The sequence below is a fragment of the Artemia sp. Qi Xiang Cuo genome, chromosome 6 (assembly GCF_049724085.1).
Source record: "Artemia sp. Qi Xiang Cuo chromosome 6, ASM4972408v1, whole genome shotgun sequence".
Taxonomy (NCBI): domain Eukaryota; kingdom Metazoa; phylum Arthropoda; class Branchiopoda; order Anostraca; family Artemiidae; genus Artemia; species Artemia sp. Qi Xiang Cuo.
The window spans coordinates 48,968,107-48,993,512 of NC_142799.1; the positions used below are offsets into that span (position 1 = coordinate 48,968,107).

Consider the following 25,406-nt stretch of genomic DNA (forward strand, 5'->3'; position numbering starts at 1 on the left):
GTGTTTTTGTGTGCGTAAGTTTTGCGTGTGGGTGTAAGTTTTTGTGTGTGTGTGTTAGTTTTTGTGTGTCTAAGCTTTTGTGTGTGGGTGTGTGTTTTTGTGTGTGTTTGTTTGTGTTTGTGTGTTTGTGTGTGTTTTGATAATTTTTTTTTTGTGTGTGTGTAAGTTTGTGTGTGTGTGTGTGTGTATTTGTGTATTTTTTTTTTTGTGTAATTTTTTGAGTGTGTTTTTTAGTTTTATTGAGTTTGTGTGTAATTTTTGTGTGTGCATGTGTGTTTGTAAGTTTTTGTGTGTGTGTGTGTGTGTTAGTTTTTGTGTGTGTTTATGTGTAAGTTTTTGTTTGTGTGTATGTGTTTGATGTGTGTGTGTTAGTGTTCTTGTGTGTTTGTGTTTGAGTTTTGTGTGTGTGTGTGTGTGTAAGTTTTTGTTTGCTTTTTTTTTTTTTTGTTCTTTTTTTTTGTCGTGTTATTTTTTTAGTTTTTGTGTGTGTGTGTGTGTGTGTAAGTTTGTTTGTGTGCGTTAGTTTTGGTGTGTGTGTGTGTTTTATTTTGTGTTTGTTTGTGTAAGTTTTTGTGTGTCTAAGCTATTGCGTGTGGTATAAGTTTTTTGTGTGTGTGTGTAAGTTTGTGTGTGTGTGTGTAAGTTTTTGTGTGTTTAAGTTTTTTTGTGTGTGTGTTTAAGTGTGTGTGTGTGTGTGTGTTTAAGTTTTGTGTGTCTAAGCTTTTGTGTGTGGGTGTAAGTTTTTGTGTGTGTTTGTGAGTGTGTGTGTGTGTGTGTGTGTGTGTGTAAGTTTTTGTGTATGTGTGTGTAAGTTTTTGTGTGTGTGTGTGTGTGTATGTGTGTAATTTGTTGTGTGTGTAAGTTTTGTCGTGTTTTTGTGATTGGTCGTTCGTGTTGTTTGTAGTTGTGTGTGTTCTGTTGTTTGTTTAAGTTTTTGTGTGTGTGTGTGTGTGTGTGATTTTTTTGATTTTTCATTTTTAAGTTTGTGTGTGTGTGTGTGTGTGTGTGTGTGTGTGTGTGTATTATTTCGTGTGTGTGTGTGTGTGAGAGTTTTTTGTGGTTTCGTTTGTATTAGTTTTCGTGCATTTTTTTTTTTTTGTTATTTTTTTTGTTCGTGTTCATGTGTAAGTTTGTGTGTGTGGGAGTGTGTGTTATTGTGTTTGTGTGCGTTTGTTTTTGTGTTTGTGCGTTTTTTATTTTTTTTTTGTTTGTTTTAGTTTTTTTTTGTATTTTATATTGAGTGTTTATATTAGTTTTTTGTGTGTTTGTGTTTGTGTGTGTGTGTGTGTGTGTAAGTTTTTGTGTTTGTCAGTTTTTTGTGTGGGTGTGTGTGTTAGTGTGTGTTTTTGTGTGTGATTGTGTGTCTAAGTTTTTGAGTGTGTTTGTGTTTGCGTGTGTGTGTATGTTTTCGTGTGTGTGTGTGTGTGTAAGTTTTGTGTGTGTGTGTGTGTGTAAGTTTTTTTTCGTGTGTGTGTGAGTTTTTTTTTTTTTTATTGTTTAATTTTTTTTGTATGTGTGTGTCTTAATTTTTTTGTGTGTGTGTTAGTTTTTTAGTGTGTGTGTGAGTTTTCGTGTGTGTGTGTGTGTGTTTTTTAGTTTTGTGTGTGTGTGTGTGTGTGTTAGTTTTTGTGTGCATGTTAGTTTTTGTGTGGTTGTAAGTTTTCGTGTGCATGTGTAAGTTTTTGTGTGTGTTAGTGTGTGTGTGTGTGTTAGTTTGTGTGTGTGTGTTTGTGTGTGTATGTGTGTGTGTGTGTGAGTTTTGGCGTGTGTGTGTTAGTTTTCGTGTGTGTGTGTGTGTGTGTAAGTGTTCGTGTGTATGTGTAAGTTTTTGTGTGTGTAAGTTTTGGAGTGTGTGTGTAAGTTTTCGTGCGTGTGTGTGTTTTTTTGTGTTAATGTGTTAGTTTTTGTGTGTGTGTTTGTGTGTGGTTGTGTAAGTTTGTTTGTTTGTGTATGTTTTTGGGTGTGTGTGTAAGTTTTTGTGTGTGTGTGTGTGTGTGTGTGTAATTGTTTGTGTGAATGTAAGTTTTTGTGTGAATGTAAGTTTTTGTGTGTGTGTGTAATTGTTTGTGTGTGTGTGTGAGTTTTTGTGTGTGTGTAAGTTTTTGTGTGCATGTAAGTTTTGGCGTGTGTGTGTAAGTTTTGGCGTGTTGTGTGTAAGTTTTCATGCGTGTGTGTGTGTGTAAGTTTTTGTGTGTCTAAGCTTTTGTGTGTGGATGTAAGTTTTTGTGCGTGTGTGTAAGTTTTTGTGTGCATGTAAGTTTTTGTGTGTATGTAAGTTTTTGAGTGTTTTTCTAATTTTTTTTGTGTGTGAGTTTTAGTTTTTGTGTGTCTATTAGATTGTTTTTTTATTTTCTTGTTTTTTGTTCTTTTGTTTTAGTGTTTTTTTTGTTTTTTGTTGTGTTGTTTGTAAGTGTGTTGGTGTGTTTTAGTTTGTGTGTGTGTGTTAGTTTTTTTTGTGTGTGTGTGTTAGTTTTTGTGTGTGTGTTTAAGTTTTTGTTTGAATTTAAGTTTTTGTGTTGTTGTAATTTTTTTAGTGTGTTTGTTAGTTCTTTGGTGTGCGTTTTTGTTTTTGTGTGTATAAGATTTTTTGTGTGGGTGTTAGTTTTTTGTGTGTGTGTGTGTAAGTTTTTGTGTGTGTGTGTTTGTGTGTTTAATTTTTTTTTTGTGTAAGTTTTGTTTTTGTGTGTTTGTTTGTATGTTTGTGTGTTTTTGTGTTTGTGTATTTATTTTTGTGCTTTTTAGTTTTGTATTGTGTATGTTAGTTTTTGTGTGTGTGTGTGTGTGTGTGTGTAAGTGTTTTTGTGAGTGAGAGTGTTCGTGTGATTGTGTAAGTTTTTTTTTTTTTTTTTGTTTGTTTGTGGTTGTGTGTTTTTTGTTATGTTGGTTTTTGTGTTTTTGTATTTTTGTGTGTGTGCATAAGTTTTTGTGTGTGTGTGTGTAAGTTTTTGTGTGTGTGTGTGTAAGTGTTTGTACGATTGTGTAAGTTTTTGTGTGAATGTAAGTTTGTGTGTGAATGTAAGTTTGTGAGTGTGGGTGTTAGTTTTTGTGTGTGAGTGTTATTTTTTGTGTGTCTAAGCCTTTGTGTTTGTGTATAAGTTTTTGTTTGTCTAAGATTTTGTGTGTGGATGTAATTTTTTTTTGTGTGTGTTTGTTTTATTTTTTGTGTGTGTGTAAGTTTGTGTGTGAATGTCAGTTTTTGTGTGCATGTAAGTTTTTGCGTGTGTGTGTAAGTTTTTGTGTGTGTTTGTTAGTTTTTGTGTGTGTGTGTAAGTTTTGGCTTTTTTGAGTGAGTTTTTGTGTGTGTGTGTTTGTTTGTTTTTTTTTTTCTGTGTGTGTGTGTGTGTGTGTTTGTTTTTGTTTTTTTGTGTGTTTTTGCGCTTTTTTTTGTATTTTTGTAAGTTTTTGTGTGTGTATGATTTTGCGTGTGTGTGTAAGTGGTCGTGTGTGTGTGTGTGTGTGTAAGTTTTTTCTCATTTTTTTGCTAGTTTTTTTGTGTTCTTGAGATTTGGTGTGTGCATGTGTGTGTGTGTAAGTTTTTGTGTGTGTGTGTATTTTTTGTAGCGATAGTATGTTATTGCGTGTGTGTGTGTGTGTGTTTGTTAGTTTTTTGTTGGTGTGTTTGTGTGTATTTTATTTTTTTCTGGTTATTTTATTTTTGCTTTTTATATTTAACGTTCAGGTGTTAGAGGGTTTGTTGTTTTTGTTGTTGTTTATTTATAGTTTTTGTGGTGTTTTGAGATATAGTGTGTGTTTGTGTGTGTGTGTGTGTGTTATGTTTAGTGTGTGTAAGTGTTTACGTGTGTGTGTAATTTTTCGTGTGTGTGTGTGTATTTGTTCTTGTTCATGTGTAAGTTTTTTTGGTTTTATTTTTTGGAGTGTGTGTGTATTTTTTCGTGTGTGTGTGTGTGTGTAGTTTTTGTGTGTGTGTGTGTGTGTGTGTGTGTAATTTTTTTTTCGTGTTTTTGTGTTTGATTTTTTGTTTTCTTTTTTTATTTTTTGTGTTGGTGTGTTTGTAAGTGTGTTTGTGTGTTTTTTTTTTTGTTTTTTTTTTTGAGTTTTTTTGTGTTTGTTTTTTTTAGTTTTTTGTGTTTGTGTGTGTGTGTGTGTAAGTTTTTGTGTGCATGTAAGTTTTTGTGTGCTTGTTAGTTTTCGTGTGCATGTGTTAGTTTTTTTTTGTGTGTGTGTGTGTGTAATTTTTTGTGTTTGTAAGTTTTGGATTGTGTTTGTAATTTTTAGTGTGTGTGTGTGTGTGTGCAAGTTTTTGTGAGTGTGTGTTTTAGTTTTTGTGTGTTCATGTGTATGTTTGTGTGTGTGTGTGTGTGTGTGTGTGTAAGTTTTTGCGTGTGTGTGTGTGTAAGTTTTTGTGTGTGTATGTTTTGTGTTTGTGTGTGTGTGTGTTTGTTTGTATTTGTGTGAACGTTTGTTTTTTTGTGCATTATAGTGTTCTTGTGTTTTTTTCTTTTCGTGTTTTTTTTAGTTTTCGTGTGTGTGTGTGTGTGTATGTTATTTTGATGTGTTTTTTATTTATTGTGTGTGTAATTTTTGTGTTTAGGTTTTGTTAAAGTTTTTTTGTGTTCTTGTTTTAGTTTTGTGTGCTTGTGTGTGTGTGTGTTTTGTTTGTGTTTTTTTTTTAGTTTTTGCGTGTGTGTGTGATTTTTCGTGTGTTTGTGTTTGTGTTTGTAATTTTTGTTTTTTTGTTTGTGTGTGTGTGTATTATTTGGTGTTAATTTCATTTTTTATCTTAATGTCATTTTTATTTTTCTTGTGTAAGTTTTTTTGTTTTTGTGTGTGTGTTAGTTTTTGTGTGTGTGTGTGTGTAAGTTTTGGCGTGTGTGTGTAAGTTTTCATGTGTGTGTAAGTTTTTGTGTGTGTGTGTGTGAGTTTTCTTTTGTGTGTGTAAGTTTTTGTGTGTGTGTAAGTTTTTGTTTGCTTGTTTGGTGACCGGGGGAGGACCTTGGGGGCCCTGGGAGGGCGTTGGGGGATCCGGAGGCCCTTGAGGATGGAGTGGACTTTGGGGAGCCCGGGGGACCGTGGTGGACCGGGGGGGGGGCCCTTGGGAGCCCGGTGGTCTTTTGGGGGCCCTGGGGGCCTTGGGAGGTCCGGGGGGGGGGCAGTTGGGGGCCTGGGGGACCTTTGTGGACCGGGGGAGGACCTTGGGGACCCTGTGGGCCCGGTGGGAGCTCGCGGGGGCTTTGGGGGGGGCCCGGGGATAGCGTTTAGGGCACAGGGAGGGCTTTTGGGTGTCTGGTGGACCTTTGGGGACTGGGGAGGGCCTTTGGGGCTCGGGTATGGCCTTTTTGGGGTCTGGGGGCCCTTTGGGACCCCGTTGGTTCTTTGGGAGCTCGTTGGGCCTTTGGGGGGCCGGGGGGTGGCCTTTGGAGGTCTGGGTGGGCCTTGGGGGGCGCGGGTGGCCCTTGGGGAGCTGGGGGGACCTTTGTGTCCCGGGGGCTTCGTTGGGGGTTGGGGTGGGGTAGGAGAAGCCTTTGGGGTTGGGGTAGAGGACCTCACAACACTGTTAAAATACAACTTGTGTATTATAACAACCACACTCAAAACCTCTTCCAAAATCGTTTCAAAAATCACCTTTTAAAATGTCTCTAGCTGTTTCGCCGAAATAGTTCCATAAAATAGCTAAAACGGTTTCGCCAAAATTATCCCTAAATGGAATTTCGGCATGTTCCTTTTGTTTGGCATCTCTGCGCCAATGCATTTCAAATTATTTGGAAACCTTTTCGCACGCTAAGATCAAAACGTCGGCTCGGAAACGATTCTCTTGTTAGAAACAACAAATTAATTTCCCTTTCTTGAATCAATTCTCTTTAGAACAACAAATTAATTCCCCTTTTGTGTCAATCAATCAATCATGACATCATGTGTGATTTAACTGTTTCTCCTAGACAATTCTCTTTGGAAATGCAAAGACATTAATTAACTTGACGTCATCTGTCAGACATTAATTAACTGTTTCCCGGGAACTCGTAACATTTGGCTCGGAAACAATAACAAATACTATTTTCGGATCATAACATCTGCCTCGAACAGGAAGGAAATGTCATTAACTGTTTCTCGGAACCTCATAACATCTGGCTCGAATAACAATATCAAATACTATTTCCGGATCATAACATCTGCCTCAAACAGGAAGGAAATGTCATTAACTTTGCTTCGAACGACAACAACATTTGCCTCGAATAACAATAACAACATTGACCTTGACATTCGCTGAGAGCGTGTCCAAAACAACAACAATAACATTGACCCCATTAACCACGTGTTCCCTCAAATGACTCTATTCAAAACAACATTGACCTTGGCATTTTGCCTTGGAAACAACAACAACATTGACCTTCGTTGAGGGCGTGCCAAAATCACACCTGGTGAAAGAGGTCATTGACTCCATTACGTAATCATTCTCCCTAATGACTCTATGCCCATATATGGAGCCCTTTCAGCATTAAACTAAATTGTAGGTGGCAGCAGGGGTGAGCGATCGGACTCAATAAGGCATCTCTACTCTAGAACTTTTCAATTTATTTACGAACATTCCTAGTAGTAACAAATATACGTAACTTACGTATTAACTTACTTAACAAACTTCAATATTCGTATATTTTTATTACGTATATTAGGGAATTTGCCCCCAAGTCAATACCTCGCTATTTACGCTAAAGTTCGAATTTTATTCCAATTCTCTATGAATAACCCCTTAATCCCAAAGGCCGTTTAATTAGAATAAGTAACTTTTATGAAAGTACTAAAAAACCTTTATCGTAAAGAGCGAAGTATTGACTAGGGGGCGAATACCCTCATGTACGTAATAATTTCTGTTCGCTTTAAGTTTTGACGTTGCTCCTTACTTTCAAGTAAGGAGCTCCTTACTTTCCTTACTTTAAAGCTTGGTTTTTTTACTTAATTTATGATCGTTTTTTTTAAATAATGCTGGGAAATCCGGCGCTTCCTTCATAGCAATGTTCTTTCCCCCATGAAAACTTCCTCCATGGAAAGATCCTCCATCAAACCCCCCGACCCCCCCCCCCCACACACACACACTTTCAGAAAAATCCCTCCTGAAAACGTCTGTAAACTTCCCAATAACCAATACTATATGTAAACATTGGGCAAAGTTCATAACTTGCAGGCCTTCCCCTAGGGACTGCGGGGTATTAAGTCATCCTCAAACACATAGTTATTACATTTTGTTGACCATGCTGAACAAAATGGCTATCTCAGAATTTTGATCGGGCGGCTTTGGGGAAAAAGGGGCGGGGGAGAGGGTCAGGTTGCCCTCCAATCTTTTTGGTCACTTAAAAATGACACTAGAACTTTAATTTCCATTCAAATGAGCCCTCTCACGATATTTTAGTACCACTGGGTCGATACGATTACCCCTTGGGAAAAGAAAAACAAACAAACAAATAAACACGCACCCGTGATCTTTCTTCTGGCAAAAAATACAAGATTCCACATTTTTGGGATAGGAGCTTGAAACCTGTACAGTAGGGTTCTCTGATACGCTGAAACTGATGGTGTGATTTTCATTAAGATTCTATGACTTTTATGGGATTTTTTCCCTTTTTCAAAAATAAGACAAATTTTTTCAGGCTCGTAACTTTTGATGGGTAGGACTAGACTTAACGATAACTTATATATTTAAGATCAGCATAAAAATTCAATTATTTTCATGTATTTATTGGTATCAAAATTTCGGTTTTTAGACTTTCGGTTACTATTGAGCCGGGTCGCTCCTTACTTACAGTTCGTTACCACAAACGGATTGATTGTGGCCCCGTTACTATCTTTAACTGGTAGAACTCCGGATTGACTGCCCACTCTCAATTTATTAACATGCCAGTACAATATTTTACTATTATGCCGTCTAGCTGCATCTTCCAGATCCTCGGCAATTTTTTCCATAGCCCTGCACTTCACACCTCCTTACTTCATACAATTTACCCTTCTTAATTCCAGGACTTATCGTTAAAACGATAAGTCTATCTCAATATCGATAACTTTTTATCTCCAATATCTCCAGAAAGGCTGGGGGTATTAAGTTTAACTTTCAGGGCATGTAAAGGGGGATGTTGAAAAATAGTCAAAGAGCAACCAGTCTCCCTCCCATGCCCTTTTTAGCTGCAATCTCCCCAAAGATATCCGATCAAATTTTTTGGAATAACCATCTTGTTCAAAATCGTCGAAAAGCCAAATAACTATGCTTCCAGGTATGATAAAACCCCCCACTGCTCCTAGGATAAGCTTTGCACATTATATAAGTTGCCCATTCTTTATATATAAGGTTGATTATTGGGAAAAGGGGCCTGTTTGATCCCGAGTCTCCAAAAAGACTAAAGGATGGTAAAATCGTCGGAATATTTTGAGGGGAATGTCAAACAAAATCAAAGGATGCTATATGCAGGAGGGATGTCAAAAGGCTACTATAGCAATATGAAAGGAATGGCTAAGGGTATTAAGTTAGAACTTTAAAACTATATTGTGAGGGAGGTCAAAAAGGGAAGGAAGAATAACCAGCCCCTTGGCCAGAGAAGAGAAGAGCCAGAGAAGGCTCTGGCTCTTTTAGATTCTTCCCTTTACACTGATAGAAAATTAAAAAAAAAACATTTTATTCAAAATAGTCACAGGCTTAATAGCTGTCCCTCAAGGCTTACCATACCCCCCACAGCCACCAGAGCAAGGATGGTAAATTATTCAATTTTTCACATGCAGGATTTATCTTTGGGAAAAGGGGGAATGTTTGATCCTGGGCGTTTCCAAAAAGACTAAGGGTACTGAGGTGGAATTCGGGGATTGAAGGGTATGACGAGCTAGATCAAAAGACACTATCTGCTTTCAAGTTATCAAAAATTCATATCTGCAATATCTTAGGAGCGGGTAAGTGTATTAACTTGAAACTTTCAGGCCCACTATTACTACAATTGCTGCGGCTACAAATGCAACTTGTTGCGACTGCAACAGTGACCACTTCTGACTGCGACTGTCACTGCAACTTCTAGCAACTGGTACAACATTTAGGCCTAAATTGTTTCATCCCCTTTATACTAGCAACTTCCTGAGAAAATATACTGGGCTATAAAATCCTAAGAGAATAAAATTATTTTGAAAAAAATGGGCTGTATTGATTCTCGAAAGCATACAACGGGTCAAACATTGTTTTTCTCTGATTTTCGTGAAACTTCCATGGTGAGTAGAGTAGAGCAAGAGAAACTTAACGAGAACAGCAAACTTAGTAAGAAAATAGATTTTTATCGATTCTTAGCACCAAATATACGAATTTTTAAAAGCTTATCTGCTTTAAAGCTATAGGTATGCAGACACCTCAATTAAAATTTCTGGACAAAGGGAACCTCATTAAGAAAAAAAAATAAGAAAAAAATCTGGTTGCATTAATTCGTTATGTCTGTTTTTTAGACAACAAAACAAAACTCATTTTAATATATGACGTTGACATGTCTGTATTTAAACGAACAAACAATTACAATAAAACATAATATAAAACTATTCTTTTAATAACAGAGTCAAACTAGTCTTCTGACGAAATTCTTTCTGCATAATACACATTATTTTGTTTTATCACCTTGATGGATGCTCGTGTGCGGAATCAACGATGGCTTCTGAGAAAATTACATCTTCCAGTGTTCATATTTAAATTTTTATTTTCTCTATTGTGGATTCTCATATGTCTAATCGAACTTGACTTTTTGAAAACTTTTGACTTTTGAGAGTACACATACATATGTTTTTTTCATTAATTACAAAAAAAGAACTATCCAAAAAGAAGTTTTTCAAAGAAAAGTAAATAGCCATATAAGGCCAGCAGAAATAAATTCCTATAATAATTGAAACTCAAAACGACCAAAAATTACTCTTAAAGAATAAATAAAACCCAAAACGAACAGAAATTGAAATAAACCATCATAGAAAACATAGAGATAACAGGTCCTAATATAGATGAATAAATTAATCTTAAATTGAGTAAAAATTAAATTGAACGTTCAAGTCAAACCTGAAAGAAACAAAAATTACTAGAAACAGGAGTTTGGCTAGTGCCCTTTTTCCCATTCCCTAAGCGTAAAATTCTAAAGCTTGTTTCTTATTAAAAACCGTCTTATTGAAAAATTTGCGTCTTATTGAAAACTGTATGTATCTTGAACACCATGCTTAGATTTTTCATACCATTGACGACAAGTAAGTATAAAATCTCTTTAATAATCAAGATGACCGGAAAGAACTAATGAAGATAAACTGAATAACAAATATATAATGATATTAATTAATAGAAACTCAGCAACATTTTATTTCACCCTCTTTCTATTTTTATTCTTCAACGTTGTAAATATAAAATAAAATATTTGCAATACATTTGGCTTTTAGTAAAGTTTCATATGGCTCTTTATTTTTCTTCGAAAAGTTTTGAATAGTCATTGGATAGTTTTTGTAATTAATTTCTGTTCATTTTCATTGCCAAACCTTTACTTTAGCATAATATAATGAATGTTTCTTCAGTGTTTCATGTCTCTGGCGTGAGGATTAAAATATAAGATTCTAATTTAGTAGTTCTAATTAGTGGTTTTTTATTTGATTCAATATCCCCTCAACATTCCCTGAAAGTTTTAACTAAATGCCATTAGCTGTTGCTGGGATATTTCAGGTACGCTCTTCTGACAAACGAGATGCACATAACACCTTTTGATTGAATATTCTTATCCTTAGCTGGCCCGAAGATATTGCAGATATACTTTTTTGATAATCTGGATGTACACAGTGTCTTTTGATTTTGTTTAACATCCTCCTCGGTAGCAAATTGAATCCGAAAATTTGCTTAATACAAAATAGTTATTTCAAGATGGAATGAATGCTAATATATTTTGTTAATAATGAAAATCTTGTCAAAATTTGGCCTGAAAATTTTGGGAGAAAGTGGGGGGGGGGGCTAATCTAGATCTTATCCCGGGCACAAGAGAGGCCAGAACCGCCACTGCTGTCTACATGCCCTGTAAGTTATAAGCCTATCAGTGACAGAATGTTGGGCCTATGTTAGTACATCAAAACCCGATGGAGCCAAAATTAGCTTCAAATTTGTGTTCTGGATAGGGGTTCAAGTGACCAATGGCCTGGAAAGTTATGAATGTTATTTTAAACCTAATTGGGAAGACGAAGTATAAGGCCCCGTTTGTGAATCCCAAATGTTCTAGTCTTTGTCTAGAATGATCAATAGCATTCAAAGTAAAGTAAATGGGCTAAAAAAGTATTTCTTAATTGATTGAAATAAAATACCGTGCTTCAACATAGTATTTTGAGTCCCCTTACCATTTTAAAATGATCCCTGAAAGTTTTAACTTTATCCCCCAAGTTGTTCCAAAGATATTAAAGATATACTAATTTGACAGACTGTGTGAATATACTGTCTTTTCATTTAACTCACTATTACACCGTGGATAACCCTAAAGTTCTACTTGGGCTAATAGTCCGAAAACTTTTACACAAGTCCAACTTTTCCATTATAAGATCTAAGTTAAATAACTGACAATTGACGTTATTTACGTAATCATTATGATTTGGATGCCTGAATTATGTTGAACAGAATTGTCTATCTTACAATTATGATTGGATTTTTTGGGGGGATACAGAAGTTTTTCTTTAATTTGAAGTTTTTGAGGGAAGCAAGAAGGATAAGAAAGGGGAATTAGTTGCCTTAGAATTAATTTTGATTCTTAAAGAACATACTAGAACTTTTCATTTGCAATCGAATAAGTCCACTCCAAAGTTTCTACGACCACTCCTTTCATACGAAGCGATTGAGGAAGAAAATCACACTGAAGGCTTAAGGCTCTTTGCTTAGGCAGCCCTATTGCGCTGCCATTGATCGTCCTGTCTGTTATGGGAAAACTCGATAAGCTTTTAATAAAACAGAATAAAGAACATTGAAAAAAAATTTAAATGACAATTTTATTTTGTGGGCTAAAAGCTCTGGTTGAGACTCGCTATATATAGTTTTCCTTTTTTGTCGTTTCGAAAATTTTGAGAAGCAACTATATACATGTTTTCTTTTCAGTTTTCTCACTTCAAAACAGAAAAAACATACAATAATTTGTGATAGTAGTCACTAGAGATTAAATTGAGTTCTGAGTTGAGCTTTAAGTTGAAATGTAAGCTGATTCTTAAAGAAAAACCTGTGAGTAGGGTTGCCACGAGGACCAAAAATTTCTTAAGAACACCCTATTGAAACTGAAACCTGATACATTTTGTATATTTATTTTTTTTTCTACATAGGTTTTATGCTTTAGTCAAAAACCTATCCCTATACAATTACCAGTGCCAATATACTAGTTCACCAAGCAAAACTGAAAGAGACTGGTATAAGTTATTCAATTGACTTTTATATGCAGCTTCAGGCAAGGGCGGATCCAAGATTTTTTTTTGGGGGGGGGGGCGCAAAATAGGTTTATCTGAAGAAAAAAATTCAGGGGGGGGCAAAATAGGTTGATCCGAGAAGCTTGCGTTAGGAGCAAGTTTAATTAACGCAAACTTAAGTTAATTAAGTAAATTGCACTACTTTAGACTACGCTAGGGGGTGCGCGCACCCCTCGCCCCCCGGGATCCGCCACTGGCTTCAGGCAAGCAGAGAAAAAAATGACGGCCTTGAAACGGGCTATTGCTCATGCTTTGCTTCTTTTATTTTAGCTATGAGAAAAATTCTCCGCGTAAGACCTTCCCCACAAAAAATGATTTTTAAGTAACTCTGGTTTGAATTTACGGGATTTCCTAGAAAACCAGGGAAAATATTACATTTCAAGCCAGGATAAGTTAAATAAAAGGAGGCATCTATTTATATCACCGATTTCAACAGAGCAGAAGAAAATACCCATTAGTTTACCATAGATGGCGAACTAAGCTCAAAACCGGGTGATTAAAAAAAATGAGTTTTCATTTTCGATGTCTGAGAAACAAGAACTTTTAAGCTGAGGTACCGGCTGGCATTTGAGTATTAAGCAAGCATGTGAGATGTGAGCATCATTCTTCTACAAGTATCGTCACTTCTTTGAAGTTGTGATTAATGTCTTAATGGTGCTTTCTTTAATTCTTAGCGATATCTTTCGGACAAAAGACGAAATAAAAGCTAGAAAAGAAGCTTATATCAGAGAACTAAGGCTGAAAACTAGCCGTTTATGAACTACTTGATTAGTTAATATTATTTTTCTTATAGCTTGTTTTGTCTCCACCATCTGTTCACGATACATTAATTTGTGCAGATTTGTTCCAGATAAATCAGATGAGTAAATACCAAAAGATTTGGTTTTCTCGGTTCTTCCCTTAATATGCAAGGCTCAGCATTATTACTTTCTAAAAGGCATTCTGTTCTAGTAAGTTGGGTTATGCGAACAATGCATGAATTATACACTTTATGAATTATGGACTTATGGAATTACTTTTCTTTCTTTATGAACTTACTGTATTTTTAACTTTTAGAGCATTCACAGAAAAGTTTTATTTCAAACGATTAAGCTTTGCCTTTGAAACTGGAGAGCAGTTTACTCGTTACATGTTTCTTTACCTGGGTAGTTACTACTATTATTGCCAGGAACTTATCGTAGCGCCAAGATTCCCGAGGCCACGAAATCTGCACAAGCTCCTCCTCCATCCTGCTCTATTCAAAACTGCAAGTTTCGATTTATTTTTAATCCTTTTTCATCCCACGGTAGATAGAGTGAGGCTGTGTAACCCCTCTAAAGACATTAATTTTGACTCACGTATAAGATTTCAGTTAAAATAATTTATATATATTTTTTAGATTAAATTCTTCCTAGATGTGGTATTCCTTCCTAGAGTATTATCTAAAAAATATACATTTATTTTAAGGTTCCTTTAATAGATTGACGCATTTTATAAACAATAGTATAAACTTCACTGAAAAAACCCCTTAAACAATTCTCAGCTAACTTCCTAAACTAAATTGTGCGTAATGCCCTGATAAATAATTTGACAACTCTTTTGGAAAGCTCAAATTCTTGCTCTACATCTCTTTCTCACATAGTTCATGGTTGACTCGGTATATAGAACAAAAAAGTATCAATCAAGATGTATTTAGAAATGTTAAGGCTTAGAAGTTGTATCTTCTTAAAGATAAGAATATACTTTTTTTGCGATACATACGATGATGTATGTGCTTTTATTTTTTACTGTCGTTTTTTTTATATATGTAAAAATATCTCTATCTATCAATCTAATCGTCTCTAATTGTCTACACTGCTGACAATATACTTCTAAAATATGTCTGTCGATTGTATTATCGTCTTGTTTTTTCTTCTGTTTTCAAACAGTTCGTGGTAACGAACTGTAAGTAAGGAGCGAGCCGACTCAATAGTAAACAGACCTCTAAAAAACGAAATTTATACCAATAGATACTTCAAAACAATCAGATTTTTATGCTGATTTCAAATATATAAGTTTTATCAAGTTTAGTCTTACCCATCAAAAGTTACGCACCAGAGAAAATTTGCCTTATTTTCAAAAAAAAGGGGAAACAACCCCTAAAAGTCATAGAAGGTTAATGAAACTCACATCATCAAATTCAGCGTATCAGAGAACCCTACTATAGAAGTTTCAAGCTCCTCTCTGTAAAATGTGGAATTTTGTATTTCTTGCCAGAAGAAAGATCACGGATTCGTCTTTATTTGTTTGTTTGTTTGTTGTTGTTTTTTTCTTTTTTTCTCCCAGGGCTAATCATATCGATCCAGTAGTCCTATAATATCATGAGAGGGCTCATTCGAACGGAAATTAAAAGTTCTAGTACCCTTTTTAAGTGACCAAAAAAACTGGAGGCCAACTTGGCCCCCTCCACGCTCATTCTTTTCCCGAAGATGAAAGTTTTGAGATAGCCATTTTGCTCAGCATAGTCAAAAATCTAATAAATGAGGGTATTTTCATGGAGGATGTTTCCTTGGGGGAAGGGACATTTCTACGAAGGGGCGCCGGATTTCCCAGCATTATTTGAAAAAACAATCAGAAATTAAATAAAAAAACAAGTTTTTTTTTAACTGAAAGTAAGGAGCAACGTTAAAACTTAAAAAGAAAAGAAATTATAACGTATATGAGGTGGTTCGCCCCCAAGTCGATACCTCGCTCTTTACACTAAAGTTTTTTTTTAGTACTTTCGAAAGAGCTATCTATTCTAATCAACCCGCCTTTGTGATTCAGGGGTTTGTGATTCGAACAAAATTCGAACTGTAGCGTAAAATGCGAGGAATTGACTAGGGGGCGAACTCCCTTATATATGTAATAAAAACAAACGAATATAGAAGTTCGTTATAAGTTAATTCCTAAGTTACGTCAGAACAAAATTTTGAGAAAGCCATTTAGCCAAAAAAAGTAAAATTAATATGCAAATTTCGTTTTAATTATTAATGTACGGTGAGCCAAAATCAAAGCTGCATTAGTTCAAAAACGTTCAGAAATTAAATATAAAAAAAAAACAATTTTTTTAACTGAAAGTAAGGAGAAGGATTAAAACTTTAAACGAACAGAAACTATTCCGTATATGAAAGGGGCTGTCCCCTCCTCGACACCTCGCTCTTGACGCTAAAGTTTGATTCTGTCTCACAACTTTATTTTTTAAAACAATATCAAACTTTAGCATAAAAAGTGAGGCATTGAGGAGGGGACAGCCCCTTTCATATACGGAATAATTTCTTTTCGTTTTAAGTTTTGATGTTGCCCCTTACTTTCAGTAAAAAAAATTGTTTTTTTAAATTCCAGATAGAGCTAACAAGCTTGCTTGTGCGCGAGTCCTTTCCTTTCCTTTCCTCTCCTTTCCTCTCCTTTCCCGGCATTGCTATAACTAATCGTCAATTATTTTTCATCCCAAGGAATTGACTTGGCAAAGAGCAATTTCGTCAATAATTTTTTATATTTCTTTTAGGAGTCAAGTAACACGATGAGGAGGAGGTGGTATATCACAAGTACTATCAATGGGTAGTTTTCATGTTGTTCTTCCAAGCAATGATGTTCTACGTACCACGTTATATCTGGAAGACTGCTGAAAAGGGACGTTTAAGCATTATGACGTTTTCTTTGACGGTACCAATTGTCGATGAAAAGACTAAAACTGAACGCCTAAAGCTACTATGTAGGCAATTTGGGTTTTAATGTCGCTTCTTACTTTCAGTTAAAAAAAAAACTTGTTTTTTTTATTTAATTCACCTTGAAAGATAGGCACTCCCATATATTATTACATATTGTATATATAGAACTGACCTGGAAGAAAAAGACATTCTCGAATAGTTAATACAAAAATATTATTGGGCATTGTTTGTTTTAGCACTACACAGACCCAAATTTTTTCCCAAAATGCATACCTTGACAAACTGAAAGTTGGCCAGCAGTGGCAATTTCTTAAGGTTAGGATAATAGAATGAAGATGCTGGATGGTTGGGATACCCGGCGGTCATTCTGTAGACTACGCCTCTCGGAACTGTAGGCCAGTCTGGAGAAGTAAATGTCAGTCCACTATCAGTCCCAGCATCGATTGGATCCACCTAAAAAATGAAATTGTAAATGAAAAAAAGGCCATCAATAAATATATTTTAAAACAGAAGGTGTCACATATGATATACGTGGTGTTTTTATGAAACAACGAGACTTCACTCCCAACAGCCACAAGTTTGTCCCAATAAGTAGTGGCTAGAATGTGAATAGCCTTCATTTCTTCTTAGAATAGTGACACTGCGTTTAGTTTAGTCGGTTTCTAAGGCTTGCTGGACATGTTCTTGGGAGATTGGTCTTCCTGGAGTCAGAATCGTGTAAAAACTGGAACAGGTTTCGCAGTCTAAAATTTATTTTGTATTCAGACAAAAACTTCGGCCAAATATTACAAACTAATGAATAGCTTATATGGAGGTGATGGTAGTGTTATACCATTTTTTACTGTCAAGCCAGAATTGTATTTCAATGAATTTGAACTTATTCGGAATTTAGATAAGGCCAGTTGATCAAAGACCTTCATTTCTTCTTAGAATAGTGACACTGCGTTTAGTTTAGTCGGTTTCTAAGGCTTGCTGGACATGTTCTTGGGAGATTGGTCTTCCTGGAGTCAGAATCGTGTAAAAACTGGAACAGGTTTCGCAGTCTAAAATTTATTTTGTATTAAGACAAAAACTTCGGCCAAATATTACAAACTAATGAATAGCTTATATGGAGGTGATGGTAGTGTTATACCATTTTTTACTGTCAAGCCAGAATTGTATTTGAATGAATTTGAACTTATTCGGAATTTAGATAAGGCCAGTTGATCAAAGAGCTTCATTATCAATCCCAAGCTGTATGAGAAAAAAACTACATAGGAACTTAGCCATATGGCTAAAATTCTCTATTTTAGCCAGCCTAGAATAGCCGATCCATGAATAGACTTGATGTTGCTTAAATTCTTGACATCAGCTAAATCTTTGGGTTGGGTAAACCTTACCAATGTCCAATAAATTTGGCAACATTTAATCACTTCCTGCTGTACAAAAAAAATTGCCAGGAAAACAAATTTATCATGGACAAAAAGGCAAAATAATAATAGACCGAAGAAACGCGTATAGTAGTGAGTAGAAAAAGCATTGAAGATGTTTTGGAATAGACGTTTGGCTACGTCAGTTTTGCTTAAATAGCGTGACCTTAGAATAGATCATTAAAGTACTAAGGGCGACAAAATGAAATACATTTTACTCATTGGACTCACCTTTGGTCTTTTCATTTCTGAAAACAGTGTTTTCTAAGTTTTACTTTTGGTTGTTTCAGAGTTATGAAAATTTTAGGGCATTACCATATTTTAGTCACTGTTGCCAAATTAAATCGTGATGCAAAACATTTTTTTTTAATTTGAGAATACTTTTCGTTTGTAAAATTTCGAAAATTAACAATCTGTTGATTCGCAAAGACAATTACACCTTCCAAGAAAAGCCATAATTTTTAAAGCTTTTTAGTGTCATATGTAGGTTATTTGCTGCTGATGTTTCAACACATTTGTTTTTTGTTTTTTAATGCAGCACCTGCTACTACCAAAAACTACATATATTTTTTACCCCCCTCCCCTCTTTAAAAGCTTGTGCGTACATGCCTGGGTGACTTCCATGGTAAAAACTCCATATTGTTTTATTTATAAATCTTTTCCTATTTATTACTTTATTATGAAAAAATAATAAAATATTGTTTTATTATTTCCCCTTTTCTAAAATCCGCAATGATTTTGTTTTGTTTTTAATCACTATCCATTCTCAAAGATTTTTCCAAAGAATTTCGTACGTTTTTACAGGCAATTTTTATATATGCGGGACAACCAAGACAGTGCTTTGATTCAAATCTTAAAAATCGTTAAAGTTAAAATTATAACCATATTCAACTTCTAAAACCATATCTTATTTTGTTTATTAGGCTGTCAAAGGGGATATAAAACAATAACACTTCCACAGTTATTATTTTAACTTGTGCTTTGTTTACATTTACCAATAAATTATTCAGCCCAGCCACCTGTGTCTTTGCTGCATTCAAACCACATCTTTTGCTATTTTTTTTTCTTTTAGACGAGTTTTCAACCGACTCCAAATAGGATGGGAAAGTGATAAGAGAGGCATTTTTGGTGCTTCAAAAACTTTTTAATAGGTTTTAAAAACCACTACCGCTACGCCAATGGCAGTGCAGCTTTGGCTAGCAGAACTAGAAACATTCAAAATAAGCTTTAATATATTATATAAAAATTCGATTTTATTCCAAGGTTTGTCTGTCCAACACAAAATTTACCGAAAGCAGGCAGATTCTTATGTTACAAAATATTTTTATCACAAAAAGTCCTATTTTATTCGTGTTTTTACCGCAAGTTCTTTTTTGTATTTGTTCTTTATTTCAGGGCTTATTCAAAAGCCGTTAGTACATCGTAGCGTTTGTGGTCCGGCGACATGTTTGTCTCTAAGACGGTCTGTCCGCATTTGATGGCTTGGCAACCGACAGCTACTCTCGATACCAACGTTAAACATAATTCCTGAACGAACAAAACGACTCTAATGCCTAATTCATATGAATAGGAAAATCCGATGGTTTTCACAAAAACTATTGGTTCTCCATTTGGTTTTCAAACAGTTCGTGATAACGAACTGTAAATAAGGTGCGACCCGGCTCAATAGTAACCTAAGCTCTAAAAAACGGAGTTTTGATACCAATAGATACATCAAAAGAATTGGATTTCAATGCTGCTTTTAAATTATAAGTTTCGTCAAGTTTAGTCTTACCTATCAAAATTTACGAGCCTGAGAAAATTTGCCTTATTTTTGAAAAAAGGGGAAACACTCGCTAAAAGTCATAGGATCTTAATGAAAGTATCTTAATGGATGTTAAGTCAGGGATCTTAATGAAGTGATCGTATCGACCCAGTGGTCCTAGAATATTGCCTGGGAGGATATTTCCATGGAGGAATTTTTCATGGGGGAAGGGAATGTTTAAAAATGGCACTCAAACCTTCAATTTTCGTTCAAATGAGCCCTCTCGCAACATTCTAGGAACCTTGGATCAAAACAATCAACCCTGGGAAAAAAGAAAAAAAAAACAGTAAACACGCATCCGTGATCTTTCTTCTGGCAAAAAATATAAAATTCCATATTTTTGCAGATAGGAGCTTGAAACCTTTACAGTAGGGTTCTCTGATGCGCTGAATCTGGTGGTGTCATTTTCATTAAGATTCTATGACTTTTAGGGAGTGTTTCCCTCTTTTTTCGAAAAAAGGACAGATTTTCTCAGGCTTATAATTTTTGATGTGTAAGACTAGACTTGATGAAACTTCTATATTTAAAATCAGCATAAAATCCAATTCTTTTAATGTATCTATTGGTATTACTGTTCGTTACCACGAACCGTTTCATAAAGGCAAGTGTCCAGAACATTGGCTAGCCAAAAAAAAGATGTACGTGAATATGTCTTTGATACCACGTGAAACAAAAGTAAAAAAGAGATGTAAAACAGAAAACTAGGACATTTATTTGTGTTTTTTATAATTAAATTTAGTTTTCAATTGGTTAAATCTAGGTGACTCTAGTTGTTTTAGCTCAGTGACGAAGTTGAGAATTAATTTCCACACGCTTTGGCTGAGTTCCAAATTATTGCCTTACACGCACTAAATCCAGACTAATAATTGGAAGAACAAAAAATTCGGAGCAACAATTCAGTAGGTGATATGATTCTTACTAAGATGAGCATTAGACAAGACATTAATGGTAGTTTACTGTTCTTTTTTTGCCTCTCAGCAATGAAAAAAGCCATTAATTTTGGATATTCCAGTCACTATGTCCGTTCAGATACTAAAGCAATTTGAGGTGGCAGCAAGTGCAGACGGCTATGAATAAATGTGAATATGTTCATTCAGTTTTAGCCCAGATTTGACAATTTATTTTGGCTTATTAATTTTGAGGTGGCAACAAATGCAGACGGCTATGAATACATGTGAATATGTTCATTCAGTTTTAGCCCAGACTTGACAATTTAATTTGGCTTATTAATTTTGAGGTGGCAACAAATGCAGACGGCTATGAATACATGTGAATATGTTCATTCAGTTTTAGCCCAGACTTGACAATTTAATTTGGCTTATTAATTTTGAGGTGGCAACAAATGCAGACGGCTATGAATACATGTGAATATGTTCATTCAGTTTTAGCCCAGATTTGACAATTTATTTTGGCTTATTAATTTTGAGGTGGCAACAAATGCAGACGGCTATGAATACATGTGAATATGTTCATTCAGTTTTAGCCCAGACTTGACAATTTAATTTGGCTTATTAATTTTGAGGTGGCAACAAATGCAGACGGCTATGAATAAATGTGAATATGCTCATTAATTTTTAGCCCAGATTTGACAATTTAATTTGGCTTATTAATTTTGCGAAAGAATACAAGTAAGCTGAAACCTCATGATATAGATGGTCAATTCATGAGTAACAAACGTTTTGTTTATTTTAATTGAGCTATGCAACACATTTTTATAAATTCATTATAAATTCATAGGGTAATAAATTTAAAACTGCAATAAGAATTTTCCCATTACCTTTTGTTTAGAATAATAGTAATTAAATTTGGTATTTTTAGTGACCACACTGTCTTTCCATGACACAAAAATAACAGTTCAATAGGGAAAAAATCTGTTTATTTGACAGTGAAACAAACCAAAAAATTTCTGGATATTTCGATGACACATAGAGTGGCTGTCTTCAGTACCTAAACTAAACTTAGTTTTAACTTTAATTTAAATTAAAGTTTAATCTATCTAGTGAAGACGGCAACTGTAGGCCTATATGTGACCGAAATATCCAGAGATTTTTTATGGTTTTACTGTCAAATAAAAGGATTTGTCCCTATTAAACTGTTATTTGTAAATTAAATTTCAATTTTTTTTAAGAAATTTGAGTTTTTAGATTTTCAAAAACAAATTGTCATTGCTGATAAAAGTTCTCTGGATGTAAATTTTTATGTTTAGTTCAACGAGGTAGTCATATTTTTTCAAGCATTAAGAATTGTGTATCATAGTATTTTTTTTTGTCTTAACATCAGAGACTGTCTCCTCAAGCTATAAACTTTTATGTTAGAAAAACAAAATTGAACGGAAAAATGTTAATTTAGTGGATTACCTCATTCAGGTATCAATATTTTGCCCAAAACGAACCGAATCTCACAAGGGTAGACTTCGTAATCTGCCAGGAAAAATGAAAGAAGGTCATACATAATACTTGTAACCAGAGGCAGTTCGAGGCCTGGAATAGGGATCTGTTGCCCTCCCTTCCAATTTTTCTTACATCTAAAATTAAATTCCTTTTATTTTATATTTTTACACTCCTGTGGTATACTTGCCCCCCCCCCCTAGATTATAAGACGTAAAGCTGCTACTGCTTGTAACTGAACAATAAATCAATATAATTTTGTCATTCGATATGAGCAAAATAAAAAATGCGACGATTCGAAATTGTTTATGATTAAATAGCATATATCTAAAACTTAACAATGAAAATCAATTATGTTTATGTAAATCAACTCGTTAAGATGTAAAATAGATACAGCTGATTACCTCTATAGTAATGCCATCTAACCATTTTCCATTGGAGCAAAGATCGAAATTGTCAATCCCAATAAACCAATCCGGTGAAGGAACTATTTTGGAAATCAGTGAAACCTGCAACAAAGGTTAAGTTCCTTTTGTACTTTTTACCTTTCTAAAAGAAAAAAATAGCAATGAATAAAAAATAGAAATGGCAATTTTTAGCTAAATCGGAAAGCCGTACCATATTAACGAAATGTTACAGAATGAACCAAAGGCCTAAATCACAGGATTGAAAGATGTTTTCATGCTTCTATGTCAACCCTTTCTTTAATTTTATTAAATAAAACATAAATAAATAAATTAAAACTTAAGCTTAGCATACAGTTTGCTTTCCCGAGCAATAGATCTTGGCATGTTGGTTCCTATGTATGTTCCCTTGCCCTAATTTGGGATGTCAATCCATTCCTCAAAGTTTCAACGTAATACAGCAAATTTTTTAACTATTAAGAAAACACGGCTCTGTATTATGTCCAACAGTAGACAAAAAATAAATACATAAATTCTGAAAACTAATTTTAATTAATATTAAATTTGAACTCTTGAATTGGTATAGAAAATTTCCATAATGATCCGAAGGTTCACATTGCCATATGAAACAAACCCTGTTCACTGCAAAGTAGAATCTTAGCAATTGATAATCTAAAACGACTAAGACTCTCTTTCCTCCCAAAATTCTTTAAGATGTAGGTTATTCTTTCAATTACATGCAAATAGTACCCCCAAGGTAATGATAAAAATGGACAAAAAAATATTGTAAGAGCTATGGCCAACGTACGCACAAGGAGGGCAAGGGAGATGCCATATTCACTCTTTAAGGTTATTAAATAAAAAAACAAGTTGTTTTTTTTTAACTGAAAGTAAGGAACGACATTAAAACTTGAAACGAATAGAAATTACTCCGTGAATGAAATTGGCTGTCCTGTCCTTAACGCCCCGCTCTTTACGCTAAAGTTTGACTCTTTCTCACAAGACAGAGTCAATAATTTCTGTTCGTTTTAAGTTTTAATGTCGCTCCTTACTTTCAGTTAAAAAACTTGTTTTTGTGAATTTAATTTCTGAGCTTTTTTGAATTAATACAGATTCTGAATTTGGCTCACCGTACATGAATAATTAAAACGAAATTTACATATTAATTTTACTTTGTTTTAACTAATAATGGCCTCCTAAATTTTATTTTTGTTCCAGCTGTTTAAGGATGACTCTTGAATCACAAAGGCTGTTTAATTAGAATATAAATTAGAATAAAAATAATTAGAATAAAAAAAAGTTTAATTAGAACCTCTTTTAAAAGTTAAAAAGAAACTTTAGCGTAAGAGTGAGTTATTGAGGAGAGGCAACCCATCTCATATACATAATATTTTCTGTTCATTTTAAGTTTTAATGCTACTGATTACATTAAGTTGAAAAAACTTGTTTTTATTTAATTGCTGATCGTTTTTTAAATAATGTCAGGAAATCCAGCTTGCCTCAATGGAAAAATCCCTTCCCCCACGAGAAATTTCTCCATGGAAAGATTCTCCCACGTAACAAAAATTAGCGATATTTGCGGAACTAATTTTGTAAGGCATAGTAACAAAACAGCCAAAGAAGTGTAAACTATTTTTATGAAAATGAAAGTCACAAGGTGAGCAATTCTCAAATCACTGAAATGAATGAAAGAAAAGACATTTAAAAGATACACGTAATAACTTATGTTTGTTTCAAGTTTTAATGTTATTCCTTACTTTCAGCCGAAAAAACTTGTTTTTTTTTATTTAATAACAACCACACGCCGAAGACATACAGCATCTTTGGTTTATTATCACATAAAAATCATAGTTATGAAACTGCTTAAGGTTATGAAACTGTTAAAATTAAATACTAAGATTTGTCGGAAAATAACACAAACAGATTATTGCTTATATCGGCCGTTATTTAACAAAATTCGAACTTTAGCGTAAGGAGCGAAGTATTGACGAGGGGGTGAATTCCCTCATATACGCGATATGAAGGGGTTCACCCACTCTTCAATACCTCGCTCTTTACGCTAAAGTTCAAATTTTATTCCAATTCTTTAAAAATGACCCCTGCATCACTAAGGCCGTTTAATTAGAATAAATAGTTCTTTTAAAATTACTAAAAATACTTTCAAAGAGTTCATGTAAACGAACATCAAAAGAATAAGATTTTAATTCTGATTTCAAATATACAAGTTTCATCAAGTTTAGTCCTACCCATCAAAAGTTACGCGCCTGAGAAAATTTGGCTAATTTTCGAAAAAAGGGGGAAAGACCCCCTAAAAATTATAGAACCTTAATGAAAATCACAATATCATATTTAGCGTATCAGAGAACCCTGCTGTAATGGTTTCAAGCTCCTATCTACAAAAATGTGGAATTTTGCATTTTTTGCCAGAAGAAAGATCACGGATGCGTGTTTATTTGTTTGTTTGTTTTTTTTCCCCATGGGGTGATCGTATCGACCCAGTGGTCCTGGAATATCGTGGGAGGGCTAAATGGAATGGAAATTAAAAGTTCTAGTGCCATTTTTAAGTGACCAAAAAATGGAGGGCAACTAGGCCCCCTCCCACGCTCATTTTTTCCCCAAAGTTCCCCGATCAAAATTTTGAGATAGCCATTTTGTTCAGTATGTCCAAAAATATGATAAGTATGTCTTTTAGGATGACTTAATCCCCCGAAGGAGGGCTGAAAGTTATGAACTTTACCCAATAATAACATATAGTATTGGTTATTGGGAAGTATGCATACGTTTTCAGGGGGATTTTTTCTGGTAGTGGGGGGGGGGGTGGGTCGGGGGTCATGTTGGAGGATCCTTTCATGAAGGAAGTTTTCATGGGGGAAGAGACATTGCTATGAAGGGGACGCCAGATTTCCCAGCATTATTTAAATAAAGATCAGAAATTGAATATAAAAAAAACAAGTTTTTCAACTGCAACAGCAGCAACATCAAAACTTAAAACGAACAGAAAATATTACATATATTATTGGATTCACCCTCTATTCAATACCTCGCTCTTTAAGCCAAAGATTTTTTAGTACTTTCATAAGAACTATTTATTCTAATTAACGGCCTTTGTGATTAAGCGGTCATTTTTAAAGAATTGAAACAAAATTCAAACTTTAGCTTAAAGAGCAAGGTATTGACTAGGGGGTGGACCCCCTAATATACGTATTAAGTTCGTTACGTAAGTTAATTCGTAAGTTACGTATATTTATTACTAATAAAAACGTTTGTAAATAAAATTAAACAAGTTTCAAGAAAGCCATCTAACCGAA

General features: G+C 34.6%; 1 protein-coding gene across 1 annotated transcript in view; it reads right to left on the minus strand.

Moving 5' to 3' along the window:
• Positions 1-25,406, minus strand: part of LOC148951319 (uncharacterized) — a 108,725-nt gene that overhangs the window by 39,358 nt on the left and 43,961 nt on the right. The window contains exons 3-4 of the mRNA XM_089090805.1: positions 22,099-22,203; positions 16,368-16,547 (exon numbers count right to left, since the gene is read on the minus strand). Coding sequence (XP_088946931.1) covers positions 16,368-16,547; positions 22,099-22,203 — 285 coding nt within the window. The remainder of the gene's footprint in view (positions 1-16,367; positions 16,548-22,098; positions 22,204-25,406) is intronic.